Consider the following 19,107-nt stretch of genomic DNA (forward strand, 5'->3'; position numbering starts at 1 on the left):
CTAACAAAGTATCCTCTCCTGTGATGCATGTGGGAATGCAGAGGATTCCTCGGTTCTTAGTAGCAACATGCATCGAACTAACAATCCTTTCCCTCCCAAGTAGATCTGCATTCGGACGTGGTCGGCGTCGGTATTGATCAGCATGCATGGTTCAATACAGTTTGCACAGTGTGAAACAATGTGTTATTCCCAAACATGTTACTTCAAAAAATCATTTTGCAATCTCAATTGGTCCAGATCAATAACGGAGTAGCAACACACGGGCGGTCTCTAATGCTAATGCTAATGCTAATGCTAGAATCGATTCATGACAATTATGTTTGAGGGCATAAAGGCCACCTTGGCTTTTCTATACGAACGCCAAAATATGAAATTTATGGCTCTATTCTCATTAAAACAAAACAAAGACCGATGATGGCACCAGTGTAAATTCCACACCAAACAGTGCTTTTTTCTGAGTGTAATGGTGTCTTGAGATCTTCGTTTGGATTCTTCTTGCTCCAAAAATGGCAATTTTGTTTGTTCGCAAACCCATTGAGCCAAAAATGTTACGTTCAGTGAACGTGAAAAACTCGCCAAAAACATCTCGCAATTTTATGTGCGTTTGACGAAATGAACTATTGTTCTCGATCTTTTTTTCACTATTTGAAGGCGTTATTATGGTGTAAACCCAACCATGCTGAATTGTCAAAGATTACTGAACAAATCAGCAGAAGTGACTTTCACAGTTGGATGACGAGAACGACAGTTATCCCTATCGGAAGATGTGACACTCTAAAAAAACACCCTTTATAAGTGGCAGTCTACTGATACTTTTGCCGTAGTCTGTCACCGAAGTTTTTGCAAAACCACAATCCAAAAGTTTGTTGTGTGTTAAAAGAAGAAATAACCTAACCGTCAGTTGATCTCTTTATGTAACAAAATATCTATTTCAATAGTGTGAGAGTGGCCTTCAAATGAGGTTCATGTTCAAACTAGATAGCTGAAATACCAATTACAGAATACACATAAATTAATAGTTTCCTCCTTCAGTTTAATTTTCAATACAGTACTTAATTTATAATTCTATTCATTCGAACTTGTTCCCTACCAACAGCGAAGACAATGAAGCAACTAGACTACTTGGCACTTGAAACTGAGCAAATAAAACTTCAAATGACTAGGTTCGATTGTTCAACAGACGATGAATTCTGGGAGCTTCACTTGAAATCGGCAGCAAAAGTCAAATGAATTTGTATCGATATACTGACGGTCAGTCAGCCATAAATTTCATTTTCATTTCTTATCATTCGATTGAAAGTGAAATTTTACGCACTGAACTGGAGTATTACTAAAATCGGAAAATGTCAAATGTTTATACAAAACTGAAGAACATAAACTAAATACGCGTCACGTGTTTGTCATTTGCAAGGTTTCGAAACTCCTTCTGTGATGTTTGAATCCATTTGATGCTAACATTGCGTTAAGGCGGGGCTTGTCTATTTGCTTTGTATACGAAATAAGTCATCGTAATTCGATTGAGTTCGCACCTCCCTGAGTTCTGGACTACAGTTACTTGCATGTGTATACAAAACATGGAAACATCTTTTTTCTGTGAACCGCTGCCAGACGGGCTTAAGATAGATTAAACATACATACACAAACCCCAACCCACATGTTTTTAGCCCTTGTGCTAAATGACCCTTAGGCTAAATACACAAACACCAATTCACGTTTATTTTGGCCCTTGGGCTGGATGGCCCTTGAGCTAGATGGCCCTTGAACTAGATGCTAGATGACCCTTGGGCAAAATGACCCTTGAGCTAGATAAGTTTTGAGCTAGATGGCCCTTGGGCTAGATGGCTCTTGACATAGATGAGTTTTGAGCTAGATGACCCATGGGCAAGATGACCCTTGATGCTAGATGACCCTTGGACTGGATGACCATAGCGCTAGATGACCCTTGGGTTAGATGGCCGTTGGGCAAAATGACCCTTGGGCTAGATGACCCTTGGGGTAGATAAGTTTTGAGCTAAATGGCCCTTGGGCTAGATGGCCTTTGGGCTAGATGGCCTTTGGGCTAGATGGCCTTCGGGTTAGATGGCCCTTGGGTTAGATGGCCTTTGGGCTAGATGGCCCTTGGGTTAGATGACCCTTGGGCAAGATGACCCTTGGGCTAGATGACCATGGGTTAGATGACCTTTGGGCTAGATGGCCCTTGGGCTAGATGGCCCTTGGGATAGATGGCCCTTGGGTTAGATGGCTTTTGGGCTAGATGGCCCTTGGGTTAGATGACCCTTGGGCAAGATGACCCTTGGGCTAGATGACCATGGGTTAGATGACCTTTGGACTAGATGGCCCTTGGGATAGATGGCCTTTGGGCTAGATGGCCCTTGGGTTAGATGACCCTTGGGCTAGATGACCATGGGTTAGATGACCTTTGGGCTAGTTGGCCCTTGGGCTAGATGGCCTTTGGGCTAGATGGCCCTTGGGCAAAATGGCCTTTTGGCTAGATGGTCCTTGGGCTAGATGGCCCTTGACTTAGATGAGTTTTGAGATAGATGGCCCATAGGGCTAAAAAGCCTTTAGGGCTAAAAAGCCCTTAGGGCTAAAAAGCCCTTAAGCTACCCTTGGGCTAAAAAGCCCTTAAGCTACATAGCCCTTAAGCTACACAGCCCTTGAGCTACATAGCACTCAAGCTACATAGCCCTTAAACTACATAGCTCTTAAGCTACATAGCCCTTAAGCTGTTGTTTTAAGAAGCTTTGTAGTGTTTTATTTTCGTGCAGAAAGAAGTATTGTCATTCACTTCGTTTTATTGTTTTGAAGGCGACAAATTATTAATAATCCTGGGCTGGGAACAGTGTTTTAGTCCGGAAAGCCTTAACTTGGGCCATAGTAGCTCAAAGAGTATAAAAATTAATTACGAAAAAGACAGTAAAAAGCTAATGATAAGTCAACTTACAGGAGTTATAAATTGAATAAACAAAGTTCTGGTACGCATCAATTTAGTCTGTAATTGTTATAATATTTTACTATCAGCAATGCTGTTGATCTGATTCGGTTTTAACTCTTATGTTTTGTTTTGTGGTCCTGCATTCTCGATTGTTTTTTTGAGCTGGTAATAAAACATTCTCTGTAGAGAATAAAATTCGTATTCGCAAAAATCCAACATTGCCTTCGGCATCTTAGGGCTAAGGCCTTTTTAAATACATGGTTAAATAGAATAAATCCAAGATAGTTTCAATCATTTGCTTATCCGTGCGTACAGTAAACAATGTATGCGATAACAGTTCGAGAAGCTCGCGCTGTAAGAAAATTTGCAAAATAATCTTCAGCTGCTAAAATTGCTCGAGAGTTGTGCCAAATTTGTGAGCCTACTGTAATGAATTATGAAAAAGTTCGACAATAGTGTTGTATTATTAGTCAAGTAGTAGGCCAATGCAAACCAATGAAATTGTTTAGATGGTGGTCCAAAAATTGTTGGTCTTATTATCGTTTCACGCAAAGTGCTCTGGCTGAAGAATTCTTCGACCTTGGACGCTCTACTGTTCACACAACTGTCACGGAAAACTTGAATACCACAGTCGCAGACTGCAAACTTCTACGCAAAGGACTTAAGGAAGTTGATGTAATGATCCGAAAAGTGCTTAGAAACGGTGATTATGTGGAAAAGTAGAGTAGATTTGTAGGGAACTATAACTATACATAAATTGTATATGACAAAACGGTTTTTACTCCCCGAATATGTCTCGTACTTGTAGGCTTCTTCAATATTTGAATCGGAATGCTTTTCACCCTGATTCAAAAAAAAAATAAAGTAATAAAAGAAATACGAAAAATTTCCCAAACATAAAAACAGTAAACCAATCTATCAGTCCACTAATAAACCCATTCCTGTGTCAAATCAACTAAAATTAAGCCATCGAAATCAAAATAAACATGTGCCGCTAAAAGTTATGCATCTTTGTTGTTTTGTTTTTTGACGGGGAACATGGTTGGATGGCGCCTAGCTAATTGAAATGCCTTGTAGGTAACAGATTTTGTATCACACACACACACATCAGGCGTTCGGACCGCGGCATCATGAATGGGAAAAAGCTACCTAAAACTGCCTACCACTTCAGTTTGCATTGTATTAAAATTATCGCCACCATCGGATCAGTTTCTTTGTCCAATGAATAACGCGGTGTTCGGTTCAGCGGAGGCTTGAGGGACCACGCGTTTTGAACCGACGTTTTATGGCAACATCATCCCGCAAGGTGTCCGTGAAATTACCTGCAACAAACTGTATATCATCCGAGAGTGGAACAAAACCCATTAATATAATTTCAGCTTAGGCTTGGAGGCGAAGAAAAACGAGTCGTTTGAATAAAAATTTGAAATCTAAGACACATTGCATAAGGAAGCGGTCAAAGTGCTGAAAATATTGTTTCAAGCACGGATCAAGTTAGCCAGGTTCGTAGTGTGTCGTTAAATTGCCCTGCACAGCCAACTTCGGTTGAATTTCAAGCGCAACAAAAGATTCATGTCGTCCGATGAATGCACTGACCTGTGCTTAAGGGGGTCCAATTGTGTTAATTAAAAAAACGCAGTTGGCCTGATTGATTTTATATGGTATTTTTAAAGTATCCAGCAAATGATTGAACAAATTTTAAAAAATACAAGGAAGAATATCCCAAATGGAAGAATCTGTTTTCCGATAGACCCCCTTAAAACCCTCCATAAGGATCGTTTGTTAGTATAACAATGCTAATTAATCTTCTAATCGTAATCATTTTGACGTGACAAGCCGACACAAGGCGGTAGATGATTTTATCTGATGAATCGGTAGCTGCTGCACAGGTGAAATGGGAGTGACAGTTGATAATAAAGCGCTATATTTATGGTTTCTTTGTTTGGTACAGCTTAAAAAAAAATCGATATAGCGCGAAAACAAGCTTTCTTAACTGTATTTGATTTATGTTTTTGCTATCCTAATTTTATTTTTCTAATACCAATAAACACGGTTTCACAAATGAGGCATTTCTTCGAGAGGTAATAACATGTTGAAATGTCAATTAATTTAATTAGGATTTATGGAAAATGTGGAAAAAACAATGGTATTCTTCAGAATAACTTTCTTCAATGCTTGGAGGAATAACCACAATCGCTTTGTTTGGCCGTCTACTGATAATAACTACCGATTGGAGCAGTTTTTATGTGGATTTAGAATTTTGTTTCAAGTTTTTTGTTTTGCCCCTTTAAGTGATGGTATAAAATTTTTAACACATTTTACCCTATAATTCCGAAACCGGAAGTTGGATCCAGATGAAGTTCAGACGTTTTGTATAGAATCATAAAAATAGTCAAAATCGGTCTCGCCATCTTTGAGAAAAATTAGTACGCTTATTTCCATTTTTTGCACATTTTACCCCATAACTCCGGAACCGGAAGTTCTATCCAAACAAAATTTTGTATGGGATCGCAAGACCTTTCATTTGAATCTAAGCTTATGAAAATCGGTTCAGCCATCTCTGAGAAAATAAAGGTGCATTTATTTTACCCTTTTTATAGCACATTTTACCCCATATCTCCGGAACCGAATGTCGGATCCATAGAATATTCAGGAATTTGGTATGGAACTACACGATCTTTCATTTGAATCTGAGTTTGTGAAAATCGGTTCATCCGCTTCTAAGAAATTGGAGTGATTTCCGGTTTTTTTTTATACTTCCGGAATCTGAAACAAAGATCCGGTATGTATAAAAACACGCCCCTGAAAATGAAATTTTTATACCTATCAGTTTGTAATTCCGGAACCGGAAGTCGTGTACGGATGAAATCTGCTAGGATTATATGGCGTTGTGAGACCTTCCATTTGAACCTACGCTTGTGAAAATTGAATGAGTGGTCTCTGAAAAAATCGATGCCACGTTTTCAGTTCATTTTGCACTTTTTACCCCGTAACTCCCGAATCGGAAGTTGGATCCAGATAAAATTTAAAAGCAACCTATGAGACCATAAGACCTTTAATTTGAATCTTTGTTCAAGAGTATCGGTTGAGAGGTATCTGAGAAAATCGAGTGCACTTTTTCTTCATTTTTTTTGAATATTTTACCCTGTTACTCCCGAACTGGAAGTCCGATCCGAGTAAAACTCAATAGCAACCTATGGGACCAAGAGACCTTTCATTTGAATCTAAGTTTGTAAAAATAGGTCCAGCCATCTCCGAGAAAATCGAATGCATCGAGTGATTTATTTAATCCTCCAGTATTCGCTAGGAGTCTTCTGCTGTACTGATACAACAAAATTATAACATTATTAATTTTAAAATTGATATAAGGAAAATCTGTGAGACTTTTTCATTGTAATTTCTTCTCCCAAGTTCTCTAAAAATGTATCCGGTTTATGCTAAGTGCACATGACTTTTTTCACTAATTGTTACATTTTGTCCTGGACTCATTAGTGCATTTGCAGTTCATGTTGAATTACTAGTGCCATCTCGCGGTTTAACATAATCCGCTAGGCATACATACATTCATTACTATTTCCAATTTGTACAAAGTGGTGCACATGACTTTTTTCACTAATTGTTACATTTTGTCTTCGAGTTATCAGTACATTAGGAGTTTGTTCTCATTCAACACATCAGTAAGAACATTGCACTTCGGTGCAAAATTCAAAAATGTGTTGCAAATAGCATTAACCCAACGTCTGCTTAGTGGTTTATGGTGAACCGCGAAGTGGCATTAGCAGATCAACACAAACTGCTCATGCACTGATAAGTCGAAAACTAACCAAAAAAAAAGTCTTGCGTGTCTTTTCCTGTATTTTCTAATATTCTCACTAATGAGAAATCTTTTTCTGTTTTTGAAACTCTGTAATTTTAGAATTCTAATAAAAATCTGCTTTGATTTGGTTAGTTTTAGTTTAGTTCTTCCGCTGGCGGATCACCAGGAAACTTTTTTATTTTGAATGATCGTTTGTTGCACTATGCAATATTTACTTCGTGCTTCTGGTCGACGCTTTGAAAGAATACTTTTCATCTTCAGAACAACTAAAAAAATGTACATACCTGAATTGGTCACTGCTTTTACATAAAACAATATTGACAAACATTTTACTGAAAATTTGTACTTTATATAACAACTCACCGAAAAATAAATCGAATAGGTGCGAAAAAATCATAATTGAAAAAATAGTAGCATCGATCAAAACAGCATAGAAACTAGATGTTTTAGGTGTTGCAGAAAAATTAGAAGTGCCATCTGGATTAATCTTCCTGAAAGTGGGATGAAAATAATATCACTATTCCCAACTTTTTAATTAGAGAGTAAAATTGGGTTTTTCAACCACTGTTCCGTACTAGGAATCTAATCACAAATCTTATTCAATTTGTGAATCGAATAATTTAGTGGCATTTTCAAACGAAATCTTTGTCTCATTTTCATTTACTCGAAACAAATGAAAACTACTGAGAGTAAATTTTGCTCTCAGCACCATGACAGAAGTTTCAAAATCTTGTTCTTTCATTTGCCTCCTCACATATTCAATTTCATTTACAGCGAAGAACGTATACTGAGCCGTATCGATATTCAACCCAAGCGTAAACAATCGAGAATGACAATAATCGATGCAGAAGGATTTTTACCTTTGAAAGATTTATCTGAAAAGTTTACCCTATGGATTCGTTTTGAGCTTGTTGTAAGTTTTCATCAGTATCTAACGAGAAAAACCGATTTCTGAAAAGACTGACGAATTCAGCTATCTCTTAATCTGTTTAAAAACTTATCGCCGAACCCGGACTCGAAGCCTGTCTGGGTATATGAGGACTAATTTTACCGCTTTACTATACTAAAAACTTTTTCTTTGTCAAGTAACAAATTAGAAACTTAATCTAGTTTTCGAATCAATTAAATTGTGGTAAGTTTAAGGGGCAAACGGATTTTACCCCCTAATTTATGCTAGGTGCACATAACCATTTTTACTCAAATTTACGTTTCGTCTTGGACGTTTGATTTGCAAAACACACCTAAGTGTAATATCAAAACTGATGTCTCAGACGAAAACTAGATTCGGCTTGCCGTACAGATTATGGTAAGGTTAAGGTCGGAGGTAGCAGTTCACAATAAACTGCTACGCACTGATGAGTGTAAGAGGAAACGTAAATTTGAACAATCAAATTGGCCTGCTAGTTATCGAAGAATTAACATCTATAGCTAATTGGCATTTAATATTCACAAGCAAACACGATATACGGTAGACGAAAAATTAAATCCACATACCGCATATAGTTCAAAACAAGTGAATGAATGTAATTTTTAGTCATGTCGACCCCTTCACTAGACGCTAGACTGTTTTTTTTCGCAGGCACGCAAAGACTGAGCTAGAAAATGTGATAGAAATATTTAAAGATTCCGTTTGTACGCAAATTCACACCAGGGTTAACTTATTATCAGTTTTTTTCTATCAAATCACAGATTTTTTCATCTATTTTGTTATTTTGTTAAACAGATTCTGCGACATAGATCACAGATTTTTTTTCAATTGAAAAATATATCAAAAAACTGACAGGTTTTCAGAACGTTTCTTACAGACTTAAACCGAAAATATGCGCAACAGATGAGAGACAGATTTTCCAAGTTGAATCAAAGATTCTAAAATGCCAGCTTTGGTTCACACTTTGCAGAATGGTGCAGTATTTTTGTCATGCCTGACGTGAAATCTCCCTACACCGGCCGAAGCACCGAACGGTCAAAATCGTTCGCTGTGTTAGAGCTTGAGCTAGAGTTTGAGCGACCACCCCTGGTTGCTACTCCGTTACTGATCGAGATTAGCTGAAATTGTACAGGGAATTTCTAGATGATCCAACCTGGAATCGGCAAATCATTCTTCAATGTACATCTACTGGTAACCCCAGAATTCATTGATCAGTACCGGCGCCGGCCAGGCCCGAACGTAGATCGTCTAAGGAATGGGAAGGAATGTTAGTCCAACACTTGTTGTTACTAGAGGCCGTATATACTAGTGGGCACTTTACAAGTGTCACGGGAGAAGGATATTTGTTAGTAAAAATTCCAGTATTGGTATTATTCGCGCGCGACTCAGTAAAGACTGTCCCAGAAAGTATGGACGCAACCAAAAATCGCCGCTATTTCGCAATGGTTCAGAATCTGTCAATTTTTATGGCTGCGTCCTGTTGTTTACACTCTTCTCTAACCACTTGTGCAGCTGTTTATTCGTTTTCATTAGTTGGTTTCGAAATGCGTGGACTTTCAGTAGAACAACGTCGAAAAATTGTGCACAAATGGTGCACAGAACGCGGACTGTCATTGAGAAAGATAGCAAAAACGGAAGGAGTAAGTGAAAAAGCCGTGCGAAATGCAATCAGGAAGTTCGGTGAGGATAACACCTTTGAGGATAAACCGAAAACGGGTCGAAATCGGCGATCGAGCAAAAGAAGGAGGTTTCAGTTCGGGATGTGGCCAAAAAAGTGGGCACTTCGAAGTCAAATGTTCTTCGTGCTAAAGAACGTTTGAATCTTCGAACCTATAAGAAGCAGAAAAACGTAGTCTTGCTGGAAATTTGATCTGCATAATCATGAACGACGAAACCTACGTGAAACTCGATTACAAATCCTTGCCGAGACCACAATATTATATGGTGCGAGAAGGGCAAGTGTTAATCCAGTCCGAGACATCGATTGAAGTCGAAAAATTTGATAAGAAAGCTATGGTCTGGCAAGCAATTTGTTGCTGCGGTAAAATTTCGAAACCCTTCATCAGCACTGCTTCAATGAACAGCGAAATATACATCAAGGAATGTTAACAAAGACGACTTCTACCCATGATTCGATGCCACAAGGATCCTGTTGTCTTCTGGCCAGATCTTGCTTCTTGCCACTACTCGAAATCAACGGTAGAATGGTATACTACCAAAAATGTCACTTTCGTCCCAAAAGACATGAATCCACCAAATTGCCCACAACTTCGACCAATTGAGGAATTTTGGGTATTAACGAAGGCACATCTTAGGAAACATGTCTCGGCAGTCGAAACCATTCAACAGTTCGAGAAAGATTGGAAAAAAGTGTCAAAACTTGTCGCCAAAAAGTCTGCTGGTCTACAATGGCTAAGTAGCAAATGCTGAGAATAATATTCTGTTTTTTTTTTTTTCAAATAAAATTTTTATTAGGCTCATTTGCTTTAGCTTAACGTGGCCGATTGTCTTGTTGTTAGGGAGAGAGAAAGGGATGCCGTATTACGGGGCGGCATACTCCCCAGTTAGTAAGGGGACATAGGGAGGGTGGGACCTACACAGTATTGAATTGAAATTTGAATACATCATTGGTTTGTGGCATACATCTTTTAGACACATTTTGCGTTCGATGAATCTTCATGTTTTTCAGCTTGTAGCAATGAAGAGATTATTCTGGATTGGGATGCTTCGTTGGTGTGTTCTGACGTTGATGTGACGTTTTTGGGTAGCTTCCAGCAACTCAGTCAGTTCAAGGCAGGTGCATGCTCCGAAGCATCGTTTACACAGGCCATACTTCCAGCAACGTAAAGAAGAGTGCGGTAGAGCTGTAGACGAGAAAGAGATAGGGAGAGCACTAAATTTGAGCATTGATAGTTTTCAAGAAGTTATAGATGAGAGTCATATAAGGAAGATTTCGAGTTGCCAAGACGTCGCGGACTGGTACGAAGGGTGGTATACCTCGGGCCCGAAGGGAACCTATGAGTTGGGACCTGGCATCACAATACTCGACACATGTCCAAACAACATGTTCGATGTCATGATAACCCTCACCGCAAACGCAGACACCACTCTCAGCGAGCCCCACACGACGGAGATGCGCGCTGAACATATAATGATTAGACATGAGCCTTGACATTACACGAATAAAGTCTCGGCTCACGTCTAACCCCCGGAACCAAGCTTTCGTCGATACCTGTGGGACTATTGAGTGTAACCATCGTCCCAGAGTTCCACTATTCCATGTATTCTGCCAGCTGGCTAGAGTTTTCTGACGACAGCAACTGAAAAATTCATTGAAGCAGATTGGTCTTTCATAGATATCACCTTCTAGTGCGCCCACCTTGGCTAACGAGTCCGCCCTCTCATTGCCCCGTATGGAACAATGTGAGGGGACCCAAACCAAGGTAATCTGGTATGATTTTGCAGATAAAGCACTCAATTGTTCCCGTATTTTCCCCAGGAAATACGGTGAGTGCTTTCCAGGCTTCACTGAACGGAGAGCCTCAATGGAACTGAGACTGTCCGATACAATGAAGTAGTGATCTGTGGGCAGAGTGTCAATGATCTCAAGGGTATACTGAATTGCAGCTAGTTCTGCGACGTAAACTGAAGCTGGATCACTGAGTTTATAGGAAGCGGTGAAATTTACATTGAATATACCGAAGCCAGTGGACCCGTCTAGATATGATCCGTCAGTGTAAAACATTTTATTACAGTCGACTTCTTTAAATTTATTATTAAAAATTTTTGGGATCTCTTGAGGGCGTACAGGATCCGGGATTCCACAAATTTCTTCTTTCATGGATGTGTCGAAAAGCACAGTAGAATTAGAAGTATCCACAAAATGAACACGATTGGGAACAAACGAAGAAGGATTTATATTCTGAGCCATGTAGTCAAAATACAAGGACATAAAACGGGTTTGTGAATTAAGCTCGACGAGCTTTTCAAAGTTTTCTATCACCATCGGATTCAAAATGTCGCATCGGATTTGCAGTCGATATGAGAGATCCCAGAACCTGTTTTTCAACGGTAAGACGCCCGCCAGCACTTCAAGACTCATCGTATGGGTTGATTGCATGCAACCCAAGGCAATACGTAAACAACGATACTGAATTCTTTCCAGTTTAATGAAATGAATATTCGTAGCGGAGCGGAAACAGAAACATCCATATTCCATTACTGACAATATCGTCGTTTTGTACAACCTGATCAGGTCTCCTGGGTGAGAGCCCCACCAAGTTCCGGTTATTGTACGAAGGAAATTGATTCTCTGTAGGCATTTTCGTTTCAAATACCTAATGTGACATCCCCAGGTACCTTTGGAATCGAACCAGACCCCGAGATATTTAAATGTGAAAACCTGAGCTATGGTTTCACCCCCTAGTTGAAGCTGTAATTGCGCAGGTTCTCGCTTCCTTGAAAATACAACCAGCTCAGTTTTCTCCGTAGAGAACTCGATACCCATTTGAAAAGCCCATGTCGACAAGTTGTCGAGGGTATCTTGCAATGGTCCTTGGAGATCGGCAGCTTTGGGTCCTATAATAGACACAACACTGTCGTCGGCAAGTTGTCTTAGCGTGCAAGATGTGTTGATACATTCATCAATGTTATTTACGTAAAAGTTGTATAAAAGGGGGCTTAAGCATGAGCCCTGAGGAAGACCCATGTAACTGAATCGCTTTGTCGTCAAATCACCATGCTCAAAATGCATGTGTTTCTCGGACAATAGATTATATAAAAAGTTGTTCAAAACTGGTGAAAGACCATGCTGATGCAACTTCTCAGATAGAACGTTAATGGAAACTGAATCGAATGCCCCCTTGATGTCGAGGAAAACTGATGCCATTTGTTCTTTACGAGCAAATGCCATTTGAATTTCTGTTGAGAGCAACGCTAGACAATCGTTCGTTCCTTTGCCCCTGCGGAACCCAAATTGTGTACCTGAAAGCAATCCATTTGTTTCGACCCAATTGTCTAGACGGAAGAGAATCATTTTCTCCAACAATTTCCGGATACAGGAAAGCATAGCAATCGGCCGATACGAATTGTGATCGGAGGCTGGTTTTCCAGGTTTTTGAATAGTAATAACTCTCACTTCTCTCCATTCGTGTGGGACAATATTACCCTCGAGGAACTTGTTGAATAAATTCAGCAAGCGCCTTTTGGCAGAGTCGGGCAGATTTTTCAACAAGTTGAATTTAATTCTGTCTAACCCCGGGGCTCTATTGTTACACGACAAGAGCGCAAGTGAGAACTCTACCATCGAAAACGGTGTTTCGTTTGTATTCAATGTCGCGACGCGGGATATCTTCTGTTCCGGAACAGAATCAGGACATACTTTCTTAGCGAAATCAAATATTCAGCGGTTAGAATATTCCTCGCTTTCGTTCGCGTGATTTCGATTGCGCATGCGACGGGCCGTATTCCAAAGAGTGCTCATTGCTGTTTCTCTCGTTAATCCGTCAACAAACCTTCGCCAGTAACCGCGTTTCTTAGCTTTAATCAGACTTTTCATTTGAAATTCTAACGCCGCGTATTTCCGATAATTATCTGGAGTTCCGTTCCTTCTAAACGAGATGAAGGCTGAAGCTTTTTTCGTTTTCAGCTCTGAGCACTCTTTGTCCCACCATGGGTTGGGAGAACGCATACTAGTTTGCGCGCTAGGTACTCGTTTCGTCTGAGCTTGAATTGCGGTGTCAAGAATCAAGCCAGCCAAAAATGTATACTCTTCCTCCGGAGGAAGCTCCTGTGATGTTTCTAGTTTCTCAGACATAGAGCTCGCGTAACGTTTCCAATCAATGTTTCGTGTGAAATCGTACGAAACATTGATTGTTTCCGATGGTCTTCCACGGTTGGTGATAGAAACTATGATCGGCAAGTGATCGCTACCGTGAGGATCACAGATTACCTTCCACTTGCAATCTAACTGTAGCGAAGTCGAGCAAAGGGATAAATCCAGCGCACTTGGTTGTGCTGGCGGTCTAGGGTTCCGTGTCATTTCTCCCGTGTTTAGAATTGTCAAATTGAAGTTGTCACACAGATCTTGGATTAACGAAGAACGATTATCATCATATAAGCAGCCCCATCCTGTACCATGCGAGTTAAAGTCCCCTAAAACCAGCCGCGGTGAAGGAAGAAGTTCTATGATGTCTGCAAGCCGACGATGCCCTATCGAGACTCTGGGAGGAATGTAGATAGAAGCTATACATAGATCTTTGCCTTTAATATTAATTTGGCAAGCAACAACTTCAATTCCCGGTGTCGAGGGGAGGTTAATACGATAAAATGAATAGCACTTTTTAATCCCTAAAAGTACCCCTCCATAAGAGTCTTCTCGGTCCAGGCGGATTATGTTAAAATTATGGAAGTCGAGGTTGATGTTAGAAGTAAGCCAAGTTTCACTCAAGGAGAATACATCGCAATTATGAGTATGTATTAAGTGTTTGAAAGAATCAAGTTTTGGGATGATACTTCTGCAATTCCACTGAAGCACAATGATCATATCTTCGATTCTCAGTGGTAAATTATCCATCAAAAGATACGATCGCTGCAAGGAGGGGCCATTGTTCAGTCAACTGTTTTAAAAATGTCCTTACTGTTGGCAGTAGAGCAGTTAGGAAGCTTTTCAGAGGATCAGTAATATTGAAGGCTGTTAATATCCAGTCCACGATATCAGAAAATTTCAATAATCCAGCGTTTGTTGGATTTTCTGGTTGTGCTTTGGGGTCATTCGGGTTTTTTGATGCCCCAGGAAGTGCTGGGTACTCCTTATCATCCCTAAGTTTTTTGAACCCAGGAGGTGTTTGCTTCGGTTTTGAGTCAGCACTTTTTGTTTCCGTTTGGTTCTTTTGTGACGAAGAGGACAGTCTGAGGCCTTTACGAGGAAGCTTGGGAGAAGCCAGATTTTGTCTTTTCCTGCTTCCTTCAACCTGTGTGTAGGAAGGTCCTTCGCCTGGGTCGTCAGAGGTATCCTCTTCAACTGGCAAGATTGCAAACGGGTTCTCAGGGGTCGATGGAGTGGTTCTTTTTAAGATTTCCGCATAAGAACGTTTGGAACGTTCTTTCACGGATCGCTTCAATTTCTCCGCACGCTGTATGTACGTAGGGCACACCGAAAGATCATGAGGATTCTCCCCGCAGTAGCAACACTTTTCCACTGCTCTTCTGCAGAGATCGTCCTCATGGGCCTCTCCGCATTTGCCGCATCGCAGTTTGTTGCAACAATAGGTTGCCGTATGACCTAGCTGTTTGCAGCTTGTACAATGCATTACCCGCGGTACATACAGCCGAACAGGTAGACGAACTCCACTCACTACCAAATAATTTGGAAGTGCAGATCCGGCAAAAGTCACGCGAAATGAGTCCGATTGGTAAAATTTACCATCTATCGATTTGGAGTGCAATTGCTTGCACTCCAAAATTTTCACTGGTTGAAGGTCGGGGTTTTTGAAACGGCCTACCCCGTCCTTCATCAGATCTTCGATTGTCAGACTTTCGTCACGGACCACACCGTCGATCTCCACCACATGAGACGGGACGTACACGCGGTACTCCTTCGTGAACAACTCGCTGGTAGCAATCTCGTTTGCTTGCTTCAGGTCGGACACAACAACGCGTAACTTGTTTGGCGAAACCTTATCTATTGTTTTTATTGCCGAGAAATGTTTTTCCAGGTCCCGAGCAATATTTAAAACTCTGAGAGACTTTAATTTAGGCCGGAAGTATACCACCCACGGACCCCCCGAGCCATCGTCTTGGTAAACTTTTTGGCGAGCAGGCAATATCTTAGAGGGAGATGGAGGCATCGGAGAGGGAGATGGCATTGGAGAGGGAGATGGTATCGGAGGGGGAGATGGTATAGGAGGGGTAGATGGCATCTCGGAAGCAAACTCAGCCTCTAAATGTTCTTCGTTCATTCGTTCAGCTTCGCCCTCCTCCGAGACACCCCCACTGTCATCAATATTCATATTTAAAGTGCGGGAGTAAAGAAGTCTCCCGCACTTGAAATGAGAAAGAAAGAAATAAAATGAAAAGAAAATATATGAATAGTAAAAGTTGAAAGAAAAAGTTTGAGAAAATACTTAACAGTATGTCACGGTAAGCTGTTAGGTGAGTTGCTCCTTCACTCCTTCGTTGTGCTTCAGCGTGACCTTGACTCAGGATTTGGCTGCTGCGATGCGGGTAGCAAACAATAGAAATAACTGCTGCCCGAGGATAGCACAATAGCGTCTACTGTCGATACCGATACAAAACCGGTGCACAGACAGAACTCACTTGCGGGGATGCTACTTTTTATCACTTTTATTTAATGCCTATACTACAGCCTCTGCTGTGATAGGCACCTTCGTCTTACCGATGTCGATTGTTAAAAAAACGCGTGTGCTTACTTCGAACATTCGGTTACGAATGATAATATTCTGTTGTTGTAGTCTAATATTATCAGTATATCGAATAAAATTTGAATATCTAACACTTGTGAATTATTTACAGCGAAATCAAAGTGCGTCCATACTGGGACAGTCTTTATGTTCCGGTTTCAAGATGCTCGGATACACCACTAAACTGTCTTTCCGAGTGAACGTTTCAACAATATCCTATATTGAAGTCCCGAGAAGTCTTGATTCACAGCTCTTATTCGAGGAAATCTGAAGAAAAATTTGCAATATTATCGCGTAAAGAATAAAAAATTCCTTATTTTTTATAATTGAAATTACGTGATATAAAATGAACGAGTGAATAAGATTTAGAAAAATAGTTGATTTATTGCATTGACATATTCTAAATAGTTGTTATAAAATCATTTTAAATCACCAAATACAGGTCAACAGATTTCACGCGCGTCTTGATTCTGTACTATTTCCGCTTTATTATTTTGATTATTATTCAATTTATAATCCTGAAAGACAATCAATAACATAGAAGAAGAAAACATTCCAAATAAAACTTTTCTCCGAAGCTAGACGGAAATTGATAGGTTGAATGAAGAGATAATTTAGTAAAATAGAGTGAAACATTGAAAATATCTGATAACTGAAAGGAAAAAGAAATTCCTGCAATTGTCGCCTTTTACGACATGGAATCAGGAACCCAGTGGATCTATTCTTGGCTCATTTTTTTTCCGCCGGATTCCACACGGCATCTGTCCGGAGAAAGATAATAGGTACTATCAGTCTCCTAGTGGACCCCAACCCCTAAAATCATTCGCTTTGTTAGAGGACAAAAAAAGGATGTCATTATTATGACATGCTGTGATTGGCTCGGGGAAACATAGGTCAAATAAAACCGATTTTTCAACGGTATACTATTGAAATACTGAAACGACGATGGAATGGTTGGTAATTGATAAAAGCTATGTTCAAAATTATGTTGGAAAAAGGTTACGCGACTAGTTTTTAATTGACACCCGGGCCCGTATAGTGAAGAGTAAGGTATTTTTAATGCCTAAAATTGCAAAGGAATTTTTCAACGTCTGGGAAGACTCTGCGCTTCACTGCCAATTAATATAATAAGTGTTTCGAAAGTAGTGTTAACATCTGCTTAAATGGAACTGTTATGTTTGTATTAAGCGGTTTAGTTTGAACTTCACTGCACTGTCGAGTCGACGATGAGTTTTAAGGATACAAATGTAAAAGTTCATTTTCCTGTCATTTTTCTTGTTAAAAAAACGCCGATTTGAAACCAGCTCGTGGATTTCTTTTTTCTGTTTTCTTTTCATTTTTAAGATGTTTCGCGGCTCTCGGAAAGCAACTCACAATATTTTAAAATAAGATATTCAGTTTTTCGGAAAGTCAGTACGTAACAAACACTTGAACGGATATTGAACATTTTTAGAATATTGAACAATAACTAGTCTAATGAGCTACAAAATTCCCCATTAGGGTGATCATAGCTAATCTCCATGTTGCTACAATGCCCAACATCATTTTCGCACAGACCACAAACACCTGATTCACCAATTGATCGCCGCATTGGTGGTTGGCAATGGTTTAAAACTTTGTTTATGATCTCCCACCGCGATTGATTGCCAATTGAAGTCCGGTTCAATGGCGATTGCTCTGACATTGAGTTTGGATGTTGATCATTGTTTCGGAGGAAGCCACTGTTTTGTTGTGAGGTTGCGGTTTCACGATCACCAGCAGTGCCGTGGACAAACTTGACCCAAATTAGGCCGGTCCGCTCAGTGTGACACATACAAGTTTGTACTTTCTTTACGATTGTTGGCCTTGCCTGGGTTGTTGCACGGGTAGTTCTAATGAAGTGGTTAACCTTGTCGCTGTCCGTAAAATTTCTAATAGGAGCCTCAGTTGCATTTTTTTCTCGGTCGATCGTCACTCATCAGCAATCAATGCAATATAATAATAGCACATTGTTTTTTTTTGTGACTCGCCCATCATTATTAAAAAATTAAAAACGGCGTTCTTTTCTCTAATTTCAGATAAAACTGGCCTTAATGATGGTAAGCATCTAACGAGCATGGCTTGAAGCGCATTCACATTCGCACCGGTCCTTGAAGGTTGTGTGCAGGGTTCGAGCAAAACGCGTCCGAAAACTCAAACAAAGTCATCAATTATCCTCCGTTGAGGTGCTGGCCGGGTGGATGAAAATTAGTGTGATATTTAGAGTAGTGTTTAGAGGCGCCGCCGGGGCATTTAAACGGGTATTTTGCTCTGCCCTTTTAGCGAAATGGGGAGCGATTTGTGTTTGCTGTAGGTCATATTGGTACCCCACACACAATAGATCGTTGGTTGGTTGGTTGGTTGGCAAACGATGTGCTGTTGAGATCGCTATCCGTACGGGAAGGAGGCTATTTGCCGAGTAGCTAATTCTCCGTTTAATGTGAGAAATATATATTTTTTTGCAGCTGTCGGCTATACAATGTCTTCTTTATTGGGCCACGTTGCTCGTCGGAACGGATACAAAAGAAGTAGGTCAAATAATGGTAATTTGATTCAGGTCTTTAAATGTTTTACATTTGAATACGTGTTATAGTTCACATTCCATCAATATTATTCGCTACTAGTATCCTTGTGAGATGATCAAAAAGATAAAGATATTTTTGAAGAATATCCTAACGAGCCCACTTAAGCTGAGCTTCTCATGTAAACGGGAATTTTCGTTTTCTCATTATGAGAGTCGAATTAAAAAACTATGGGTTGTCTAATCATCGTATGGAGCTATTATTCTTTATTAGAGACTGCTACAACGGCAATTTCATATAAAAACGACAAGTTGCTACTGAGATATGGCTGCTAAAAATGGGACATGTTATTCTCGCAGAGGAAAACGGTGTGCATTGTAGAGCCTCAGCAATTGATTCTGGAACAAGCATTTACATTTTTTTAAGTTCTTTATACGTTTTTACAAAAGATACAACATAATTTGCAA

The 19,107-nt window shown here is 40.0% G+C and overlaps 2 protein-coding genes across 4 annotated transcripts in view; one reads left to right on the forward strand and one right to left on the reverse strand.

Annotated features, from left to right (window-relative positions):
- LOC131430442 (6-phosphofructo-2-kinase/fructose-2,6-bisphosphatase 1-like) overlaps positions 1-19,107 on the forward strand; it is a 268,836-nt gene that overhangs the window by 61,288 nt on the left and 188,441 nt on the right. For all 3 annotated transcript variants that reach the window (XM_058595442.1, XM_058595443.1, XM_058595444.1), the window contains one exon: positions 18,158-18,178. In XM_058595442.1, coding sequence (XP_058451425.1) covers positions 18,158-18,178 — 21 coding nt within the window. The remainder of the gene's footprint in view (positions 1-18,157; positions 18,179-19,107) is intronic.
- Positions 1-19,107, reverse strand: part of LOC131430443 (alpha-N-acetylgalactosaminidase) — a 184,069-nt gene that overhangs the window by 39,747 nt on the left and 125,215 nt on the right. The window lies entirely within an intron of this gene.

Source organism: Malaya genurostris, chromosome 2 (assembly GCF_030247185.1).
Source record: "Malaya genurostris strain Urasoe2022 chromosome 2, Malgen_1.1, whole genome shotgun sequence".
Taxonomy (NCBI): domain Eukaryota; kingdom Metazoa; phylum Arthropoda; class Insecta; order Diptera; family Culicidae; genus Malaya; species Malaya genurostris.